The sequence below is a fragment of the Schistocerca americana genome, chromosome 7, assembly GCF_021461395.2.
Source record: "Schistocerca americana isolate TAMUIC-IGC-003095 chromosome 7, iqSchAmer2.1, whole genome shotgun sequence".
Taxonomy (NCBI): domain Eukaryota; kingdom Metazoa; phylum Arthropoda; class Insecta; order Orthoptera; family Acrididae; genus Schistocerca; species Schistocerca americana.
Window position 1 is genome coordinate 455,720,973 of NC_060125.1, and position 23,611 is coordinate 455,744,583.

At 40.7% G+C, this 23,611-nt stretch overlaps 1 protein-coding gene across 1 annotated transcript in view; it reads left to right on the plus strand.

Moving 5' to 3' along the window:
• The first annotated feature begins 8,737 nt into the window (after positions 1–8,737).
• Positions 8,738–23,611, plus strand: part of LOC124623006 (myrosinase 1-like) — an 80,172-nt gene continuing 65,298 nt past the window's right edge. The window contains exons 1-4 of the mRNA XM_047148797.1: positions 8,738–8,900; positions 17,767–17,900; positions 20,029–20,163; positions 20,400–20,522. Of these exons, the coding sequence (XP_047004753.1) occupies positions 8,738–8,900; positions 17,767–17,900; positions 20,029–20,163; positions 20,400–20,522 (555 nt within the window). The remainder of the gene's footprint in view (positions 8,901–17,766; positions 17,901–20,028; positions 20,164–20,399; positions 20,523–23,611) is intronic.

Here is a 23,611-nt window from a genome sequence, read left to right on the forward strand (position 1 = left end):
CACGTCTCTGCCGGCCAACGTCTCTGGCGCATTTGCATCTGTGGCCGCATGCGCAGTCGCACGGTAAAACAGTATAAAGGGACGAAGCGAGCACTGGAGCGGCAGTCTTGCGGCTCACTCTGAAGATGGCTGAACGTTACACAGCCGAAATATTAGAAGAAGAATGAGATTTCTTGCGGCTGCACACCCGTAACTTAATGGAACAACACTAAAAGTAATCCAGATTTATGCATCTCAAGTGGGATGTAACGAAGAAGAGAAGATGGGCTTTGAAAATGTGTTAGAATACCGTATAGAGAGTGCTAATGTAGTGATGGGAGATTTTAATGCACAGGTAGGCAAAGACAGAAAGGGATTTGAGCAAGTATTAGGATGTTTTGGATATGGAGGCAGAAATGAAGAAGGGGCATGACTCCTGGAATTGTGCCAGAAGAATGGAATGAAAATAGCAAATAGCTGGTTCATGAAGAGAGAAAGTCGTGTTATCACGAGATATAGTTGGGATGGAAGAACCAAGAGTGTAATTGATTATATTCTAGTAGATAGGGAATGGGGAGAGAAAGTAACAAATGTGTTGGTAATTCCGAGTGTGAGTGCAGATGGAGACCATAGATTACTGGTGGGACAATGGAAAATGAATCAGTGTGTGAAAAATTGAAAACAGAAGAAAGTGATGAGGATGCGAGATTGGAAACTGAAGGAGAGTGAATGTGCTGAGAAGTACAGGGAATTAATCACACAAAAATTTTCAAAAGAAGTTTTCTGTGATGTAGAAAAAGAATGGAGTTTATTCAAAGACACTTTAGTCGAAGCAACACAAAAAGTATGTGGCAGAACATCTGGAAAGGAAAAAATAAGGCAGACAAGTTGGTGGGATGATACCACAATCCAAGCAGTTAGAAGAAAAAATGCAGCATGGAGAAAGTGGTGGAAAACTAAAAATGACGAAGACCATAAAATATATATAGAGGAAAAGAAGAAGAGCAGAGAAATAGTGGAAACAGCAAGGAAAAAGGCATGGGAAGAGTTTACAAAAAAACTTGAAGATGTGAAGGGCAATAAATAAATGTTCTATAAAATGATGAAAAACCAGTAAAGATGGAAACAGAGGACAGTACCATTATTGAAGATCCAGGGAATATAAAAGACCTCTGGAAAGAACATTTTAAGAAGCTGTTAAACGCTGAGGAGCACGTACATGAGGAAACAACAAATGATGGAGAAATTGAGAGAAGTTGTGAAGCAGAATTAGGACAAATTACACAGGAAGAAGTTGAAAAAGCTGTGAAGAAGATCAATGGGAGGAGAGCCCATAGAATCAGTGGACATGATAAGAGCAGCAGGTCCAGTGGGAATGCAGTGGCTGCATAGAGTACTATCAAGCGTGTGGAGAAATAGTACAATACCTGACGACTGGAGAACGGGAGACATTGTTCTCATCTTCAAGAAAGGCAATAAGAGACTTTGTAAAAACTACCGAGGAATAACCCTTATGAGTCATGCAGCCAAGAGTTTTGAAAGAATTTTACGAAATCGAATAAGTGAAAAGATAGAAAAGGAGCTGAGTGAAGAACAGCATGGGTTTAGGAATGAAAGAAGCACGATACACCTGATATTTTCTATCCGTCAACTGATGGAAAAAAGTTGGGAGTATAACAAAAGGTTGATAATGGTTTTTATAGACATAGAAAAGGCATATGACTCAGTTGACCGGGAAAGACTCTGGGAAGAAATGAAGAAGATAGATATAGAAGTTGGATACATTAATGTTATAAAGACAATGTACAGAGGACACAATTGTAGAATTGGAACACCATTGGGGAACTCTGAATACTTCCAAATAAGACAAGGAGTTAAGCAAGGAGGTATTCTATCTCCCGCACTTTTTAATGTTGTGATGGAGGGAATGAATAGGGCAGTTAAAGATATAGCAAAAGAAAAAGACAAAAAGATAATTTTTGCAGATGATACGGTAATATTCCGTGATAAAGAGGTAGATGTACAATTACAGCTTGATGTGTGGAAGGAAATAATGAAAAGGTATGGATTAAAAACAAATAAAGATAAGAGTGAAGTAATGGCATTTGGAAGGGAGAAAGGGATCAACGAAATATTACCTTGAATGGAGAACCCCTCAAAGGGGTAGAAAGTTTCACTTATTTAGGGAGTGAAATATCTAGGGATGGAAGAATAACTAACGAAACTAATAGGAGGTTACAGAAGGGAGGCAATTTCTGCCAAACAATAAAACACCTGATTCGGAATAATGAAGTTTCAGAAAGAGCAAAACTCCTTATGTATAAGAATTATTACATCCCTATTATCACCTATGGTGGAGAAACATGGACAGTGACAGAAAGGGATTGGAGCAGACTGCAAGCAGGGGAAATGAAATTTCTCAGAGCAGTTAAGGGAAAAACAAGAATGGATAGAGTAAGGAATGTAGAGATTAGAAAGGACCTTAAACAAGAAAGTATGAGAGAAGAAATTGAAAGAAAGAGATTAAGATGGTATGGGCATGTTAAGGGGATGCATGGGCAGAGACTCCCCAAAATTATGGAAGAACTAAAGACGGATGGGAAAAGACCTAGACGGCGCCCAAGAACACGGGGGAAAATAGGAGTGTGATTATCTGTAGAAAGGAGAGGTGTGACACGGCAGCAAGTGGAGGAAGAAAAGTGGTGGGAGGACCGAGCCAAATGGAGAGGACTCGTCAACACCCAGACCCGGCAGTAGCTGGAGCGGGATTCGGATATAGATAAATAGAAAATGAAGTAAAATGCGTGTGTGCCTAGAGCCTCCTGTCAGGTAGACCAGTTATCCGGTGCAAATCTTTTTATTCGATGCCACTTAAGAGATGTGTGTGTCGATGATGATGCAATGGTGATGAAGACAACACAACGCCCAGTCCTTGATGTGGAGAATATCTCCGACCTGGATGTGAATCGAACTCAAACGCCTCACATGGCATTCTGGCGCCCTGACCACTTAGCTGTGGAGGTGGAAGACAGAACAAGGTAATTAAGTTAAGACACGTCCCAACACCACAAAATATGCAACACTTCCTAAAACGTACTTTACGTAGCCATACCAGTTTTATAATCAATTTTAGCTCATGAGGCGTAAACAGTCACTGTTACGTGCTATAGTAATTTTAAACATCTAGCACATTACAGACATGAGAAAAAGTAAGAATTGTAATTTTACATAGTTTTACTCATAATAATTTCATGTTACTACTTAGTTACTATACAACATAAATATTACAAAAAATGTCGTCAAAACTGTAAACTTTAGGCGCAGCTCATAGAGGGCGCCATACGCAAAACCTATGTGTTCTGTGAAACCAACATATAATTTTACGACAGTAATGGTTGAACTGTGTAAGCATTCACTTCAGCACGAACAACTGCTATAATTCCGCACTGGTATGTAATGTTAACATTAAAAAACAACGATGTAATGGACTTGTAACTTTCGTAAATCACATTCTAATATATATTCTTGTATTTGTTTTAGCATTGATAATGTCCTAACACAGGTATAAATCTGATCTGCGTTGTGACTATAAATGTCATATTAAAGCAACTTAATTCTACGACTGATTGCTGCTCTATCTAACCCAAGAAGAATGAGACTTAAGGCCTAGTCACAGGGTTTTAGCTATTACATCGATAAATTAATGTTATTAATTTTTTGTTTGTTTGCATATACATTTCTTCAGCTGGGTATACTTTGAAATCAACATATCACAGTACCATATTACGCTGGTAGAAGGGACAAAACAAAACGGTGCAGCATATTTATGAAGTATAGTGTGGTAGTTTCCTGCCAAAACCGATGTTAAGTTAGTGGGAGTTATAGCTAATTCACTATCGTATATCACGGTGGTCTGGTGTTGCACGTGATTCCAGTATGTCAAAGAAGTCCGAATGACGACTAACAGAGTGGCACAGCATCCCGCTCGAAAGAAGTGGGAATCGTAAGAGAAGTGGAGGCTTGGTGGTCCAAGACAGACGGATCATAATCGAGGTGATAGTGGAAGGAGTGTAAAAAAGTGATTGATCACTTTCCAACATCTCACGTCATTTGCCGCCTGATAGGTTTCGTTGCTGTACACAGCCATTCTGAAAACAACTGAACCGGGGCAGCAGTGGAAATACTGCTGCTGTTTCAGACCATTCCAGATTTCTTCAAGCACCTGATGACCGTGGACAGGTGCTACCTTGAGATGAAGGAATTAAGCAAACTGCGGAAAAAGTAGATTCACCACCGTCGAAGAAGTTGAAGAACTAACCGTAATCGACCAACTTGATGTTGTGCTTTTTGTGGTTATAGTCATGTGGTGCTAAGAGATCGTGCTTCTAAGATCCGAACCGTCGCAATAATTAAGGGAGTTTCTCAAGGGGACATGTTTGCTCCGCTGCAACGCCCAAACTCATTCTGCAGAGACCACAGTCACATATGCTGTTTCTTGGTGATATCACTTCCCTCACTTCATACTATAGCACTAAGAAGCATTTTCGCTTTCTTCGGCTGAAGAAATCGTTATGTATGATGGTGACGAGGTGATTTTTGAAGTGGAATTTTTCCTGAAAAGACGAAACGCAGATATCATCGAGATACCCCCCACACCGTCCTTGGTTGGTGAAAAAGTGTCACATTGAAACATGAGTATTTGGAGTAAAACTAACGTCATCATGGAAGTGACTTGATTTTTTTCAAGATGATAATTACTAGTGCAACTCTGCGATTCCTCCCAATCACACTGTTAGATTGCCAAGATCGACTGCAACATGAGGCATAATACCAGTAATAGAGCAGACGGCGCTTTAAATTCTCGATGCCTATGGGACCCATCCAACACATGGGCGTCGTAACCCTCTGACTGTGGTTTTTGTGTAATGACATAAAAGGTCCAATCCCACTGAATCCCACCATGTGGTTACTGGTAAACATCAAAAGTTTCATATTTACTTATGGCATTGGATGAAGATGCTGAAAAATACTGGGAATACTAGGATAATACCCCACCATTTATTACAGAAACATTGGGAATACTGGGGCAACACTCCACCATTTATTACAGATACACTGTAATGACAAAGTGTCTGCCGTCTCATTTAACTCATAATAATTCAGAAAATAAGATATTGTTGAATATTTAAAGTGTCATATTTGAATTAATCTGAGTTTTTCTTTGGATGAAAGTACTGAAAAATGCGCGTGTGGAATGCAAGAAGAAAATCGGCAAAAACCGTAAAAATAACTCCAAAATTTTAACAAATTTCCTCAGAACTATAGATGAAAGGAAGGTGGTCATACGTTGGAATGATTGCAGAAAATGTTATGGGACAGTCAGGCATGCATTAAATTACACTAATTCAGCCAATACAATAATGCCTTAACATTTTTAACGTATGCACTCTATCTTTTTCTCGGTCATAAACTATAATCATTACAGTAATTCAGCCACTAGCATAACGCCTCAACAGTTTTTATCACGCCACTGTAACGGCAAAGTATGCGACATAATTTTTGAGCCATTAATCATAGGGTAACGTTCCGCCGTTATGCATCACCTAATTGAACTAGAGGACTTTAAGAGGGGTTTGGAAGGAAGAAAATTCAAAGGAAATGACTGGTAAACATCCAGGACTTAAATAAATAACCGATAAGAGCCCTGATGCACACATCGTTTACATTGGGAACATAAATTAGACCTGCGTAACACTTTGTTTACATAAGGACTCTAGGACAAGTGGTAGTGGGTTAATTTACATAAGGACCCCCTTGTCCCAACTGCCCCTGAGCAAGGCTAATTGCACTACATTATTATTGAACAGACTTTTGCCCTTTTACTTACACTGGTATGCTAAAGGCTTTTAATTCACACAGACTCGGTTCTAGGGTGGCAAGAAGTCAAGGAAAGTGCGCCGATACCTTTCTAACCCTTGTAATTTGTTGTGTGACAGTGCTACTTCCGCAATGAGCCTGATATTATGGAACATAGTTATAATTCAGACAACTGTATGATTGGGCAGTTGATGGTCTGAGGGCGGATACCTTAGTCTCTCAAGGGAAGAGAGGAAACTGCTCAGCGACTCAGCTACTGGAATCGCATTCGGGAGAAGTGTGCAGCCATTGCGATATAGGTTTTCTGTATGGATCTTAAACTAGATAATTCCTTAGAAGAGGCGTTTACGTGTTTCCTGTCGCATTATTATCAAATTCATGATTACGTTTGGTCAACAATGACCTTGTCATTGAAAGGATTGTAGATGATAAGCTTCCTCTGTTTCGATCTCTAAAGATCGGAGCTGTGAAATATTCGCACGTTGTAGCAATAAAAGAGAAGAAAATACGTAGTAGTGGCTAAATATCGACTAAATCACTCTTTAATCACCCTAACATTCATTACTAGTTATAGTTACCTCCTCCCTCCCCCTCCACAATATCATTTGCTGTAGTTTATTACCAGTTCAACTTCATTTTGTTGCCGGAAAGGTATTGAAAAATGGTTACCTTCCTAGTACAAACAAAGTGACTTCCAGTGTTCATAACGATTTTGTTATTGCTTGTTGATTCCGTGTACTGATTTCTGAGTGGTATTACCCACAACGATGTTCATTAGGTAACAAATATAGTAAGATCCTGTAGTTGTTTTACCCAATTGTTTGTATGTGTTTTTTATTGCACTGAAATCTACGCAATTGTTAACGTTTAATAAATCTAGTAAATATTTTTATTAACAATATCAAGATTTTATATTGTTTTAAATATACGAATATTAGACGATGGTTTGTTGCTTACAACCGAAACACAGTCGTATGCGGTTTTATAACTGAATTACGGATAAATTAAATAAAATGATACCACAATATGATACTCGTTGCCAGGAGTACAGGCACAAATCACTCTGACGAAGTTGTAGGCACAACAACGCAAATGGGATTAGACAATTGTTTTTGAGTTTTAATAGTTTATTTGTCGGACATGGCGGAACAATGGTAAAACGAATGCCTAGAAACTGAAAGGTAGCCGAATGAACGCTCATTCAGACAGTGGAAATTTAGGATCTGATTTTAACCTAGCGTCCACCTCTAAACGGTGTAAAGATTGTTTATTTTGTAAAATGAAGAAACCGCACAACAGTTGTTGAATAAAATATATTTTATTGTATACACGACCGGCTTAGGGAAACTTAAAGTTCTACCATATAATGTAAAAACTAAAATCACTTAATCGTCATTTCCACCCCAATGTTGTCATTGAACAAAAGTTTCGTGTCAGATCGACAAAAGTGGGGACAAAAGATCCATAAAAACTGTACCTCCTTGCTGACCGATCGGAAATCATAACATAAAAATGGATATACAATTGGCTGCCGAAAAAGAAGAACACTTTGTGATATGAATATTGAGATACTGTCTAGTGGCTTCTGTATCGAGGTACTTCATCGACGTTTAACGATTTTCCTGACGTTTCATGTGTGAGTGGCTGGCATAGTCAAAGCTTTACCCTTCGTTGCTGATGCGACGCAAGTGGTGAACGCGCAGGAGGGATTGTACGAGAATGTACCCGAGCGTTAACAAAATTCCCTTATCACTACCACTGTGGTTTTCCCCTTGTAACCTGGGACGGTAGTTCGCTGCACCACGGTAATCCAGGAATCAGTTGCATTAAGTCTTCCTCCTTTCATAAAACTGTTGTCATCTGAATTTCTATTGCTTCTCTGAATTGACGGGCGTGATAGCTCTGGGCTCTTCCCTGACATGCAGGTTATCGCTGTGGAGAAGAGCTACCATGCCCGCTCGCTCAAGATAGACACACGAATTCGAAAAAAATGTGTCCAGCTTCACCTAAAAATGAATGCCTCAAGTTAACTGGTTTTGGCATTCTCGCGCTGCGGTGATCGACAGTTGCAGGTAAAAAGGGAAGACCTACAACTGTAATGGCCAAGCAAAAGCCCACAGGAGTAGGCGCGTCAGGTATCTATTATCTCTGGCCGCAGGATCGACTCCACTCCGTCATCAGTGGAAGAGGGTGAACCTTTGACAACGCTAGTCACTTGTGCTATTCAACGTCAGAAAAATCGTTAAATAAACGCCGACTGATGAGCCTGAGACAAAAGCCAACGAGCAACACGTCAACAACTGCCATGAAATTCTCCATAAATTTGACTGAATACTCTCCAGGAACGACATGCGGTTCAGATTCCACGTTAATATGTAGTGCAAATGCCTCCAGATTCGGGACAAGCAAGTAGCCGAAATGGGTTCCTACTCTGAGACTTGCCCCAGGCCATTGTGCTACATGAAATAATTATTATGATACGAAATCGTTCGTCTCTTGTATGTGTTCTTGGAGAGAAGCTGTTAGCGCATTACTATTGGCATCTGAGCTGTTGATCAAATTGCCATGATAATCAGTGTCATCGATATTACTCTTAAAACAAAGGTAAACGCAACATAACAAAACAATATCTGCAAACATTTTTTTTTCACGTAGTCCTTGTGTAATTACCACAGTGGCTCTATCGGCGAGCTGTATCGGTGTTGCTGTATCAAGACCGTAATGGCGAGTGCTGATGTGCAGATTATCTTCCACCAGATACATTGAGAAAGATAAGTGATACACTTGTTGAACATAATGCCTTTTTGGCTTTTAACAGATAATGAAGAGAATGTTTTGAGGCTTTCAGAGAGGTTTTAGTAGAGTCGCCAAGTAGGCAGGCATGGTGCGGTACGCTGCGACCGTCTTGTGGGCGCTGGCGGCATCGGCTGCGGCGACGGCGGCTGCTGCTGCTAACAGCGGAGCTGTCAACCAGTTCCCGGATGGCTTCCTGCTGGGAGCTGCCAGCGCTGCCTACCAGATAGAGGGAGCCTGGAACGAGGATGGTGAGTCAAGAGAAGTAAGGAAGCGGGTCAGCTATGCAAGCGTTTCACTAAGACGCTCAGGTGTGCAGCTTTTATAACCTATGTTGAATGAAATCTGGCTTCAAACTGAAAAGGTATAGTAGTGTCAAAACATTCAGTATTAATCCCCCGTTCGGGTCTCCTGGATGGAACTGAACATGTAGGTCACCATGGGAAAAGGATTAAAGATCAATTCAAGCATAACATTCTACGTCGAGGAACAACGAATGGTAGAACTTAAAGGGAAGGTAGAGAAACTGAAAACGGAAATACCTATAACGAAACAAGATGTAGCTGGAGTCAGTGAAATGAAACGGAAGGCTCATAAAAAAGCATATGGCCAGACGGGTATAGGATTGTATCAACAAGAGCAGAAAATGAGATATTGGGAGTAGGATTAGAGTAAGGAGGTCGGGAAAAGGATGAATTACTATGAACAGTTCTGATATAGCATTGTTCTCAACAGAATTAATACAAAAATAGTTCTGGTATATATCCTAATATTAGAAGAAGATGATGACGAGATAGAGAACCTAAAATTCGTGCTGGTGTAGAACATAATAGCAGCGGAACAATACAGGCAGAGTTGAAGGAGATCATCGTCTCAATGGTAGCAGTGAGATAGAGTAATGCTCCTTGAATTGTGCGACAAACAACAGGAAGAAATTTAAAAGACTGTGAAAAACAAAAATCAAAAATCACAAAAGGAAGATGTGTCCTTGGAAAATACCTAGAAACTCTGAAAAATGCTAGATGGGTTCTATCGTAATGAGACAGAGATTCCGAGATCAGGTATTGGATTGGAAGGCGTGCCTGTAAGTAACCATGAAGATAACAACTGCCACGAAGAATCAGCATATAAGGAAGTGGGACATTGAAGTGCTTTCTTTCTGTAGGTAAAGCAGTAATGATTATCACAGTGGGTAGTTAAATTGAGAAGCAACATACATCTCTAAAACTGGTGAAGTCTGTCAGATAAATTTAGGTAATAGCAAGATAACTGCGGAGAAGCTGTCGGTTACGGAAGAAGTTCATGGAAATATGAGCGCTGTGGTTGCCTCTAAAAGTCATTAAGTTTTTGTGAGGAAGGAATTTTTGTTTCTGATGAATTGGTATAAGGGTTTTTCTAAGTCCTCTTATTTATTGGTCCTTCGAGAATGAAAAGGAGGTATGTGATTCATTTGAAATAGTTTATCGAATTAGTCTATTTCAAAAATCTCAAAAGGAATGGATCTTTAAAAATAACGAACTTTTTCCATCTCTAATCGAAGCTGTAGAATAGTATACAGAAGAATGGACCTCCATCGTGGGGCTCGGGGGGCACAGCACAGTTGCGAAACCTGAGGATGGGCTTATGTGAGCCCGAAAACGGTCGTGATAATAAAAGAAATTTACAACTGAAGCGGAATTTTCAACCCCTGGTAGAATGGAGAAGATATTTGAAAGTCCGGCAGATGAACATCAGTTCGGTCTTACGGAACTTACAGGGTGTTTCAAAAATGACCGGTATATTTGAAACGGCAATAAAAACTAAACGAGCAGCGATTGAAATACACCGTTTGTTGCAATATGCTTGGGACAACAGTACATTTTCAGGCGGACAAACTTTCGAAATTACAGTAGTTATAATTTTCAACAACAGATGGCGCTGCAAGTTATGTGAAAGATATAGAAGACAACGCAGTCTGTGGGTGCGCCATTCTGTACGTCGTCTTTCTGCTGTAAGCGTGTGCTGTTCACAATGTGCAAGTGTGCTGTAGACAACATGGTTTATTCCTTAGAACAGAGGATTTTTCTGGTGTTGGAATTCCACAGCCTAGAACACAGTGTTGTTGCAAAAAGACGAAGTTTTCAGCGGAGGTTTAATGTAACCAAAGGACCGAAAAGCGATACAATAAAGGATCTGTTTAAAAAATTTCAATGGACTGGGAACGTGACGGATGAATGTGCTGGGAAGGTAGGGCCACCGCGTACGGCAACCACAGAGGGCAACGCGCAGCTAGTGCAGCGGGTGATCCAACAGCGGCCTTGGGTTTCCGTTCGCCGTGTTGCAGCTGCGGTCCAAATGACGCCAACGTCCACGTATCGTCTCATGCGCCAGAGTTTACACCTCTATCCATACAAAATTCAAACACGGCAGCCCCTCAGCGCCGCTACCATTGCTGCACGAGAGACATTTGCTAACGATATAGTGCACAGGATTGATGACGGCGATATACATGTGGGCAGCATTTGGTTTACTGACGAAGCTTATTTTTACCTGGACGGCTTCGTCAATAAACAGAACTGGCGCATATGGGGAACCGAAAAACCCCATGTTGCAGTCCCATCGTCCCTGCATCCTCAAAAAGTACTGGTCTGGGCCGCCATTTCTTCCAAAGGAATCATTGGCCCATTTTTCAGATCCGAAACGATTACTGCATCACGCTATCTGGACATTCTTCGTGAATTTGTGGCGGTACAAACTGCCTTAGACGACACTGCGAACACCTCGTGGTTTATGCAAGATGGTGCCCGGCCACATCGCACGGCCGACGTCTTTAATTTCCTGAATGAATATTTCGATGATCGTGTGATTGTTTTGGGCTATCCGAAACATACAGGAGGCGGCGTGGATTGGCCTCCCTATTCGCCAGACATGATCCCCTGTGACTTCTTTCTGTGGGGACACTTGAAAGACCAGGTGTACCGCCAGAATCCAGAAACAATTGAACAGCTGAAGCAGTACATCTCATCTGCATGTAAAGCCATTCCGCCAGACACGTTGTCAAAGGTTTCAGGTAATTTCATTCAGCGACTACGCCATATTATTGCTACGCATGGTGGATATGTGGAAAATATCGTACTATAGAGTTTCCCAGACCGCAGCGCCATTTGTTGTTGAAAATTGTAACTACTGTAATTTCGAAAGTTTGTCTGCCTGAAAATGTACTGTTGTCCCAAGCATATTGCAACAAACGGTGTATTTCTATCGCTGTTCGTTTAGTTTTTATTGCCGTTTCAAATATACCGGTCATTTTTGAAACACCCTGTAGATACCAGAGGCGTTTCAGGTGTTCCAGCTGATAATGACACAAGACTTGAGAAAACCTAAAGAGATGCCTAGAAGAAGAATTGCACGATATGAGCCGGAGGTAAATTTTTACAAACATAGGGGTACCTCGACAGAGGAAGGAGGTAAATTTATAATTCGTATAAGAAACACCGGGAATAAAGAGAATGGGAAATCAAGAACGAAGTATTTAGATTAAAACGGCTGTTGCAGTCTCTCCTCGACTGTTAACTCCATATATTGCGAAAGAAGTGAGGGAGGTGAAACAAAAAGTTCATTAGTGTTTTAAAATTCGTGGTTAGTGGATAGCATTGACAGGACTCGCTCAAGAGATGGCTACCCTATGTGAAACTAAGGATGATTTATAGGAGCAGATAAATGGAATATAAAGTCCACTGTGCACATCTTCTTTGAGAGTCGACCAAGATGACAAGAGACCTGTACACTCAGGCACCCTATTTCATTTTCCCGGTAAGTCACCCGACCTCAATGGCACAGAAAAGTCTGCAGGCCGTTGTGGCCGAGAGGTTCCAGGCGCTTCAGACTGGAATCGCGCGACCGCTACGGTAGCAGGTACGAATCCAGCCTCGGGCACGGATGTGTGTGATGTCCTTAGGTTAGTTAGGTTTAAGTAGTTCTAAGTTCTAGGGGACCGATGACCTCAGATTTTAAGTCCCATGGTACCCAGAACCATTTGAACCATTTTGAACAGAAAGGTCTGGACTATTTAGAACAGTAGATGGAACGTAGCAATACATTTTCCCTTACTTTGGTAGGTCTAACCCTTCAATAAATAGCTTCAAATGGACTGCACATATCCAAATAGTTGTGGACAAGTTAACTAATCACCCTCGGAAGTAACAAATTATGAATATAATGACTATTACACGAAACAAGAATCATAATTAATTTGGTTTATTCCGTTAAAGGAAACAATTGACGAGCAATGATCATATTATTCCAATAAAATCTTGGCCTATTTGATAAAAGGGTTTGGATAAGATTCTAATAATATCTTGAAAGAAACAATTGCCATCGCGAAACTGTATCGTGATTGGAGTGATGTAGAGAAGACTGATAATACTAAACAGGGGAACACAATGAACCCTTGGTTGGAGGTGGAAGTAAGCTGGTCACTGAGTCTGAATGCGAGTCATCAAAGTGTAGGCCAAAGTTATGAAATTATGTAAAATGACTTTTAACATCCATGTACATAGGGTCGAGCGCATCAAGGTAAATTGTAGATGGAGGCTGAAGTGACTGGAAAGTCAGTCAGTGGCAGCACATCAACGCCTCTCGCCAACGAATCAGCCGGAAGTCCCTCAAGTCCCTCAAGTCATTTGTTCCGGCAGTGAACCCAGACAGTCAGTATTGCCAGAGGTGAAGCAATGACATCTCTCTACTAAGAGGTACTAAGAAGTCTCTCTCCAAAGAACACGTAAGAATAAATAACTTTGTATCGAGTGTTCACTAAAAGAAGAACTCGTATTTTCGCGTGTTTCCTCTTTACTCTGGGCTCGGCTATGGATCTTCCAAGACCTGATCAGTACAAAGGTTTCTTAGGAAACACCTGTTCCCTTTTCCTGCTCTATTTCTTAGGCGGTTCGCGAGTAATGTGCATCGTACCATTTAACACTGAAGAAAGACGTATCACTCTCTTTCCGACCCTGTTCGTGTCCGGTAAGCTGGGTTGTCAGCGGACAGTCGAGCTTTTCTATCTCTAGTATAATCATATTAGCCATTCCTGGCAGTTTTGATGTTGCGTAAACGTTTGGTTTCTGCGAAGTCAGCATCCAGTGGCGTCGCAAACTTTTAAAGGGTTAAAAAACTGTGTGTTCCTGCTCCATCTTGAAGATAGCATATATGGTATCCGGCAGTTTCCGGAGAAAACACAGCTTTCTGCGTTTTATACACTACAGTGCCGTCTTGGATTTCACTAAATGCAGCATTCCTTCCAACAACGTTCCTTCCCATTCCACTTCTGGGCTGTGGAACAAATCACGCCTGGGAACTTTACGCCATAGAACATCTTATCAGCGTTTGCCTCTAGTGCTTTGGGTGCCCATAAGCGGCATTACAAACGACTGTCCGGAAACCATTGGGCCATTGACCTGCAGACCTCCCAGCTCTCTCTTCTGAGAAGCTCTCCAAGGGTAACTACATGTCACCATGGCTCCGTCACCTTATCCCAATGAGCGTTCAACGTCCTCTTCTTCACACACACCACGCAAATTCGAATAAAAGCGTAAATGAAGAATAGATGATATGAGTCATCTACTGACAACCACTAGTACTACAACGTTTCACATTTCCCTGCGTCAGTTAATCATTACGATTGTATGGGTCTTTACATTATGAGTTTATATAAGTTATAGGACTGTTTCCAAGAAAAAGGTAGCGTACTAGAATTTACTCATCATAAAACGGTTTCGTACATTTCACCCCTGTGAATCCCTCAGCGATACTACCGGGCGAGGTGGCACATTGACTGAGACACAGGACTCGCATTCGGGAAGATGACTATTCAAATCCGCGTTCGGCCATCCAAATTCATAATTCCAGTGATTTCCGTAAATCGTTCCAGGCAAATGCTTGAATAGTTCCTGTTAAAGAGCACTACAGAATTCCTTTCCCATCCCTGACACAATCCGAGCTTGTGCTCCGTCTCCAAAGATCTCGATGTAGACGGGATGTTAAACCCAATCTTCCTTACTTCCTTACTTCCTTCCTACCTTCCTTCCTTCAGCGATAGCTGGTGCCGCTAAGTGTCATCTAATTCTATCGTCACTGAACGCAAATTTAAATAGGTCAGAGAACTACAATTTTCAAAAGTCTTTGAATAGGAGAGGACACCGATCAATGGAAAGGAACGTAAACATTACAGAAACGAACATAGATGTTCGAAAGTGGTTGTAAAATTTTTACACGTTTGCATGAAAAAGAAATAGTAGTGAGACGAATAAAAATTGAGGATAAAAAGTCTAATGGCAAGGGAGATAATTTGTACCAGTTGTGCATGTGGTCAATTAGACAAGTCCTTTGTAATTTTCCAGAGATTTGGCTCCAGATATCTACTGACAGTTCACGTAGTTACTGTAAATTACGGATCGTTGATGTAGGTGGTGCCAGAGAGTGTTACAGAGGTATTCCATCGCATTCAGATCAGGCGAATTAGGTGACTGAGACATTAGCATACGTTCAGTATCAGATTCCTCAAAATCACTGTAGGATGATTCAGGTCTTCTGCAATGGACACTTATCCCGCTGGAAAATATTAACTTCGTCTTCGTCACGTAATCAGTTATGAAGGGATGCACAGTCCACAACACTGTAAACGTTGTCGACAGCTGTACTGGTGCCTTTGATTACTAGAAAATGTCCTATGGAAGGCCAGATTAATGTTCCCCATAGCTTAAAATCGCCTGCTTTCATGGCGAAGTGCATGTTTCGAGCAGCTGTTCGCCTCCACAACGATGTATCCTGAAACGACCAGGCGACATGTTCGACAGTCGCATCTCGACAATCCAGTGTCGACTTAAATCGGAACTGTCGATCTCATCTGGTCACATAACCAAACAATAGTTTAATTATACTAATAACCCAACCTCTGTGTCAGCGTGCCGCTTCTGATTTTCCTGTGGTCGTGCCAGCTCCACTTCAACTTCGCTTGGCAGATTAATAACAAAGTCCTATGTGTGGGCAAGCCTCGATGTGGTTTTCAGGCGATTTCCCACATTCGATTAGGCGAATACAGGGCTGGTACCCAAGTCCCACCTCAATTACACGAATTTAAAACATTTCGAAAACGTTCTCACTCATTCAGAGGGATAACTTGCTGATAGTTGGGATGCGCAGATTACTTCTCTGGGGGTAAAGAGATGGCGATAGGAAGGGCATCCAGCCATTTTCTAACCGTAACAATGCGCCACTGGATAACAACCGTCCCTAACCCGTATAGATATAGGATGAAACCAAAAGGAAAAGACGAAGGACTGGAAGAGTTCTATTAATATACTTATGGGAAATACAAATGATCTAGCATGCTAACTTACTTATAATATAATCTATTTAAATATGTCATGGGTAATTATTTTAAAACAAATTGTGATAACTATTTTCAGTCATAATGGCTATGTTTGTGGACCGTGACTGTGTGGGATAGTTATTTATTTCAAGTTTCTGGTACCAGTCACTTTTATTTTATTTTATGCTTAATCTAACATAACGCAACGCGTTTCGAACATGTTCTGTTCATTTTCAAGCGTTAATACATACATACGTAGAGAAATGTTACTTAAAAATAAACAGTCTTGAACTAGAACACTTTGTCCATTGTTTTTTTAATTTTTTTTTAATGTAGATGCTGCTGTGGCATTTGGGGGCAAGGAGGGGGGCAGTGTATATCTAGAAATTGAAATCAGTGATGTCTTCTGCTGGTTTTCTTCTTTGTTGTTGATTATGTATATTACAGAAATTTCATCCTCTTGCTGCTTCACTTGCCTCACTGGTGAAATAGCGGAGCTGTTGATTGACATTACACTATTGCACATTATATTTTGTCACTGATTGCCACTGCACTAATTGCTTCGATCTTATACACACAACACCAGTGATGCAAGTGAAGCAGCAAGAGGATGAAATTGCTGTAATATACATCATCAACAACAAAGAAGAAAACCAGCAGAAGACATCACTGATTTCGAAAGATATACTCTGCCCCCCTCCTTCCCCCCAAATCCCACACCAGCAGCTACATTAAAAAATTAAAAAACAATGGACAAAGTGTTCTAGTTTGAGACTGTTTATTTTTAAGTAACATTTCTCTACGTATGTATGTATGTATGTATTAACGCTTGAAAATGAACAGAACATGTTCGAAAAGCGTTGCATTAAGTTAGATGAAGCATAAAATAAAATAAAAATGACTGGTAGCAGAAAATTGAAATATATAATTGTGGTAACTAGTTCCACTAATCTGAGATATGGAATTTTCTACCTGACTCTGAGGTTCGCTTGCCCCACTTAATTATACTGATGAGACCAAACGTTAATGTCAGTGGGCGACCCCTGCTGCAGAGGCCCAAAATGTAATTGTATGTGCTGAGCAACGTGCTCGAAAATGTTTTGGTTAGCTTCAGTACTGTACTCTGTCGTGACATCGTCACGGATCACCGTCTATCCTAGTTGAGCTGGTAAGTCTCCGTCCTCTACATCGGACGTGCAATACCTGAACACTTACTCCTGGTTTCACAGTCCTCCATGCACTTTCCATAAATACTCGTGGCAGTACCCCCCGAACAACCGAGCGGCTTCACCGTTTCCGATGTCGTTGTTCCCAGGTAACGGTCCATAATAATCCACCATTTGTCATGTCAGTGCATTTCCCCTTTTGCGCCTGTAGCACACTAGTATACTTCACTTACCGGGTCGTCAGACCCCAACTTCGGTCACCTCACTGGTGGGCTGACCTCATAATGTTTTCGCTCATCAGGAAGTTCTTGTTTACCACATAACGCCTCCTCCGCCATACATTAAGGAAGTAATTAATAGCAACCAGGTGTCAGACAATTTAAGATCACTGTTGTTACTATTACCACTGATCTCTCTATATTTCATTAAAATTCATTTCTCGACATTAAATTTAACTATGTCAAGAACTGTTTGATGTCTGTAACTGTGGCTTGAGACTTCGTGTTTCTGTGCTAGCTGTCGCAGTCAGCCTACATTCTATGGTAAAAGAGATTTATTCCAGCACTGTTGGTCCCACTTTATTAACGGAAATATCTCTCTGTGAAGGTAAAGGTGAAAACATCTGGGATCACATGTTCCACGAGCATCCAGAGTACGCTCACAACGGCGAGAATGGTGACGTAGCCTGCGACTCGTACCACAAGTACGCTGAAGATGTCGAGGCTCTCAAGGGTATCGGGGTAAGTTTGAATGCTCTGCCAAATGGTACAAAATAGATTATATCACTGACACTAGTTCGGCAGCTCCTGGTAATGATTTTGAAAGCAACACATCTTATTTTCTTCATCTGGCATCTTCCGAACCAATCGTCTCATTTTAATACTTTTTTATTAGGTTGTTTTCCTGTCCGTCTATCCGGTTCAAATATTATAACTGATTTGAGCCTCGTTTCCTGCTGAGTTAGAGACTTGAAATTTTTAACGTAGCTGAGAACTGGATGATTCTGCAATATTAATTCGCTCTCCAGCCGTATTTCTCGGTACGGGTGGGGTTGGGAGTGGGTGTGAACGTTGCCCTGCAGGACCAGTGTGTTTTGAGAATAGTATTTTAATGCGTTCCAGGCGTTATGTGGGTGGACAGCCGCGGCTGCGGATATGGAGAGAGATTGTAGGAGGCAGAGATGTGTGCAATGTATGTGCCGTGTGAAGAGCTAATATATATATATATATGATCAAAATGTTTCCAGAGACAAGACTGAAAAGAAGAAAATAATTATTTAAATAAAAACAAATTTTTAATGTAACTCTTTTTGAACTGGACTAATATGTGTAAAATATATTCTCCTAGCTCCATACATATTCCTAACCCCAAATAGTTAATCTTGAAAATTTATTGCTGTGAATTTTTAACAGCAATAACAATACATACGAGATTAATAAGGAAAAACGTGGGACACACGCGGTATTGTACAGCTATGAGGTGAGTATTCATGCATCAAAGATGTATGACATGCACCAAACCTTTTTTGTTGTAAATCGTACAAGTTTGTTACAGCTATTACAAAATTTCAAGTAAAAATTTTCAGGATTATCTGTAACTTACTTTGGATTCTCTATAAGGCTAAAGGAAATTATTTTATACTCCTTAGCGTGATTTAAGAATGTATTATACTAAATATTTTATTTTTACGTAAATAATTTTATTTTTCTGGAGTGAACCTGAGAACAGGTTTCGGTTTGTGGAACTTTGCAGCATGATGCTAGATACATTTGAAATACGTGATAAATGTTGAGTGAAATTAATGCCAATAATTAAATTCTCTAGAGAATTCCTAAACAATTGAGAGGAATTATCTGTCTCTTAAAATTATATGCTCATGTATTACGGCTTTTGAGAGAATGTAAGTCTCGCGAAGATTTCTCGGGCTTCCAGCCGGGTGGCGGTGTCTTCAAACTGTGACGAGTGATAATCATCTTCTGACTTCGCCAGAAGATGATGAGTATGTCACTCGTCGAAACGTCGCAGTTTGAAGACACCGCCACCCGGCTGGAAGCCCGAGAACTCTTCGCCAGCTGTATACGCCGGGAATGCATACATTCACAAATGTAAGTCTTCTCTATAAAAATCTGTTCGATTCAACTCACAGAATCTTACGTAAATTACCTCTGTCTGCTCGTCCACGACATCCATGCGTTCACGGTTGACGCAGAATTCCTTGAATTCAGGGAGACACTCGACACAGAACCGCACTATCGTTCAGTGAGCAAAAGATGTCGATGCCGACCGCCTGCCGTCTAATCTTCTCCGCTATGGCGTCACACAGATGTGCTAAGAAAGGTCAGGGCATCAACACACCACTCTTCTGGCCGTTGTTTACTTTCCGGCCCGTCCAACAACTGTTATTCACTTTTCCTAAGACTAGCAACGCCATCAACTAGACATATCATTGATATCCTTTCACCTAGAGTTTAAATACCACCAGCTGTTTGGTGAACGCAGCTTTTGTTGTCTCTTCTCTATGTTATGCTTCTCAGCTTTATCGCCTGTTGTCACGGTCTGCGCGGCTCCCCCCGTCGGAGGTTTGAATCTTCCCTCGGGCGTGGGGGTGGATGTTGTCCTTAGTGTAAGTTAGTTTAAGTTAGATTAAGTAGTCCGTAAGCTTAGGGACCGATGATCTCCGCAGTTTGGTCCCATAAGACTTTATTACAAATTTCCAAATTTCAGCTTTATTGAAAGACATTTTGTTGTATACCACCGAAAAGTGCTGAACACTGTATTACTAAGACTTGAATGTTTACAAATGTGTATAGGAGATGTTATTTGTGTTTAAGAATGTTGCATAGCTGCCTAATTCTGCCTGTGTTATAGGCCACAGCTTACCGTTTCTCCGTCTCGTGGTCGCGTGTTCTGCCGACTGGGGACCTGGACGTGATCAACCAAGCGGGCATCGACTACTACAATAACCTCATCAACCTACTACTGGAGAACGGTATAGAGCCAATGGTAAGTCTATTCGTTTATTTGTCTCACAGCAGAGATACAATGTCTATCTATTTCTCTATCCAGAGTACAATCAAACATGGGCTCATAACTAATGGCAACAAGTTACTCACGTTACTTTTGAGACGCGTATACAGTATAGACTGCAGCGCAGGGAATTTTTAACCATTACTATTAACCTCCTCCTAATAGACATTTGTTTAATGCTGTTGTAACCTGACAAGTCTTGTTTTCTGTAGGTGACGATGTACCACTGGGACCTGCCGCAACCCCTGCAGTACATTGGGGGTTGGCCTAACCCACTGATGGTGGAGTACTTTGTTGAATATGCTCGTCTGCTCTTTGATACTTTTGGCGATAGGGTGAGTACAGTGCAGAAGATGTTTCTACTTATTGGGTAATCACTGAAGTCGTTCTTACCACAATAAGTCAAGTTGCGCTTGTTTAAATAATACGCAGACGAATTGAAAAGAGAACTGAGGATCCATTGATGAGTTTGGCTTTGAAAGAGGTAATGATGCAGAGACGCAACTAGGTCATTCCGCTTGATAATGGCAGGAAGATAAGAATTACAAAGACACCAATAGGATTTACCAATCTAGAAGAAGCGTTCAAAAATGCAGAATAGACAACGACGTCCAAAATTAGAAAAATAGGAGTAAGCTGCAGGAAAAGACCGGTAACGTACAAACGGAAGAAGAATGCTCCTACCGGCGCACAAAAAAGGCGAATATGTTCCTCTTTAAAAGGCTTTCAGAAGAAAGTTGGGAACCATCTGCCTCAACCTTCATTCCTCATTCCTCGCCAAAACTTTGCTATGCGAACATACGCAGGCTTTAACATAAAGAGAAAATCGATAAACTTCTTTAAACAGGAAACACACTTACGTTAAATACATTCTTACTAGCAGATAGTGTATCACAATCATAAATAAGGATTGTAAAAATGAGTTAATATTTTCATCAAATTAATGACGAATCAGTATATTAGGTAGTAATTTGTCTAGGAATACTAAAATTAATTCGCGAATTCGATCTATACGTTGACTGTCAAAATTTTGGCGAGGAAGGCAGAATCAGGACTGAGACAGCTAGTGCCCCACATTTTTGTCACATTATTTTAAAGGGGGACATATTTACCTTTTCTGTACTCCAACAGGACCATTCTTCCGATGGTTTCCTATTCCTCCCTGCTACAACAGGGTGTGCTGCTTATACAAAACGAATTCTATAGATTAGTAAAGTTTCGACAGTTTTTTTGTATAGTTTGATACATTTATATACCTTGACTCATATAAACAGCAAATAAATACACATAATATACGTTTAATATAAAATCTTATGTTTACATTTTCTTCAGAATACTTTCTTCCTCTATCACAATTCGTCCAAAACACCCTGCTTATGTTTTGTGTCTCACAAGAGTACAAGTATTATTAGAAATATTTTTCTGAATTTTTCTGCATTACAGTCTTCCCAGTTTCACTTATTTTGGACAGTCATTTTAAGTTCCTTCCAGGCGTATGAAGGCTATTTGAGCCCATTTTTATCACTGGAGCACCACTTAGGGGACATTTGTACAGGTCTGAAGTGTCCACTATTACAGGGACCGTACACCATAAAGTTTTCTTGGTGAAAAAATGCGGACCAAAAACTGTTTGGTGACCTCAGAACCCTTGCGACGACCTTACACTCCTATCCATGTGTTCAATATGCCAGTTAAAAATCTATTTACGCCTCCGACTAAATAGTACGTACATATTTTACTTGCGTAAGAACGTTAATTTTGAACCTCTGGTTCTCGCTAACGATAACGGTTCCCAATAACACTATCTCAAGGTAATATTCCAAAAATTCGACGATTTGCCAAGAACAAAAGTTATTAAAGTGGCCATCCCCACAATTAGTACTTTTGGCAACCAAAAATCATGGTTTTTGAATACATCTTGATAACGGATTCAGATTTCGAAAACGGGAAAATTGCATTCCTACATGTCTAAAGAACGTACAGTTAAAATATGAAACCATTTCCTACGGTTAGTTAATTAGATAATAGCGGTCCACGGTGTAAAAAAGACCAAAAACCGCTGTTTGCCGTTTTCTGAGTAAGTACAGTAACTTTGGAGCTCTGTATCTCGATAATGGGTAGTCATGTCGAAAAAAGTTGCGACGTTCCCCGATAATGTCATTTTAAGATCAGATGGTAAAATTTTCTACGAGCTGCAGTAAATATAAATTATCCCCACAGTTGGTACTTTTCGTATCCAAGAATCATGATTTTCGCAGTTTTCTCAGAAAACACCCAAGAACAAATGTACTTTTAAAAGCTGAATAAGTCCACATTAGACCACACCTAATGTAAAAGAACCAATATTTTTGCTGAATTTACCTGAGTTGGAGGAAGTGTGCAATGTTTAAATTTTGACCCTGTATTGTAGGATAGCTCCACTTCCATCTTTCGTGTGTCATTTGAAGTACTTCATGTGTTACCCAAGATTTCGCGCAGTTTACTATCTTGTACTTACGTTTGCCCAACTTCAGATATTGCACTCTTTAGAGATGTCCATTCCTCTTCAACTGAACTGCCTCCTGCGGTGTTTATTGTTAGTGTATTACAGCCTTCAAACGTATGTCATCCTTACTCAGTATTTCAGTGTCGTCCGTGCTTCCAATAGATACGCAAATGGTCGCTAGGTCACGGGATATCCAAAACACTTAGCCCCTTACCTCTGTGATCAACAGAACCCGAGGTACAAGAAACTCTTACATTGGAAAGGCAATGACGGAAATAAAAGATAAGTTTAAGAGTGAGATTATAATTCAAGGGGAATTGATGTGAACAATAAAATTCTCTGAGGACGTTGGCAGCTGCAGTGAAAGTGAATAACACCTGCGGAGCCTGTTGGATGGAACGGTCAATCTGATGAGCGCAGAACAGGCACTGAGTGTAAACCGAAGAAAGACGAACTTAACGACGGGTAGCAGGTATGAGATTAGTGAGAAACTTACCGTCTAAGTTGAGGACCACGCAGAAAAAGATGTGAGGGACTTCCGCTACCTTGGAAGCAAAATAATGTATGTCAAAGGAAGCAAGGAGGACATAGAACGGAAATCAGTACAAGCGAAGAGGACGTTCCTGGCCAAAAGAAGTCTATTACTATGAAACATATGTCTTAATGTGACGAATAAAATTCAGAGAAGACATATTTGAAGCCCATACATGTATGGAAGTGAAACATGCAATGTGGGACAACCGAAACGGAAGGAAGCGTAGTGTCTGAGATGTGGTGCTATAGAAGTACTTTGAAAATCACGTGGATTGACAAGATAAGGAATGGGGAGGATCTCTGGAGACTCTGGAGAAAGGAACATAAGGAGATCATTGACTAGAAGAAGGGATAGCGTAATATCGCATGTGCTAAGATGTGGTACTAAAGAAAGTTGAAAACGGA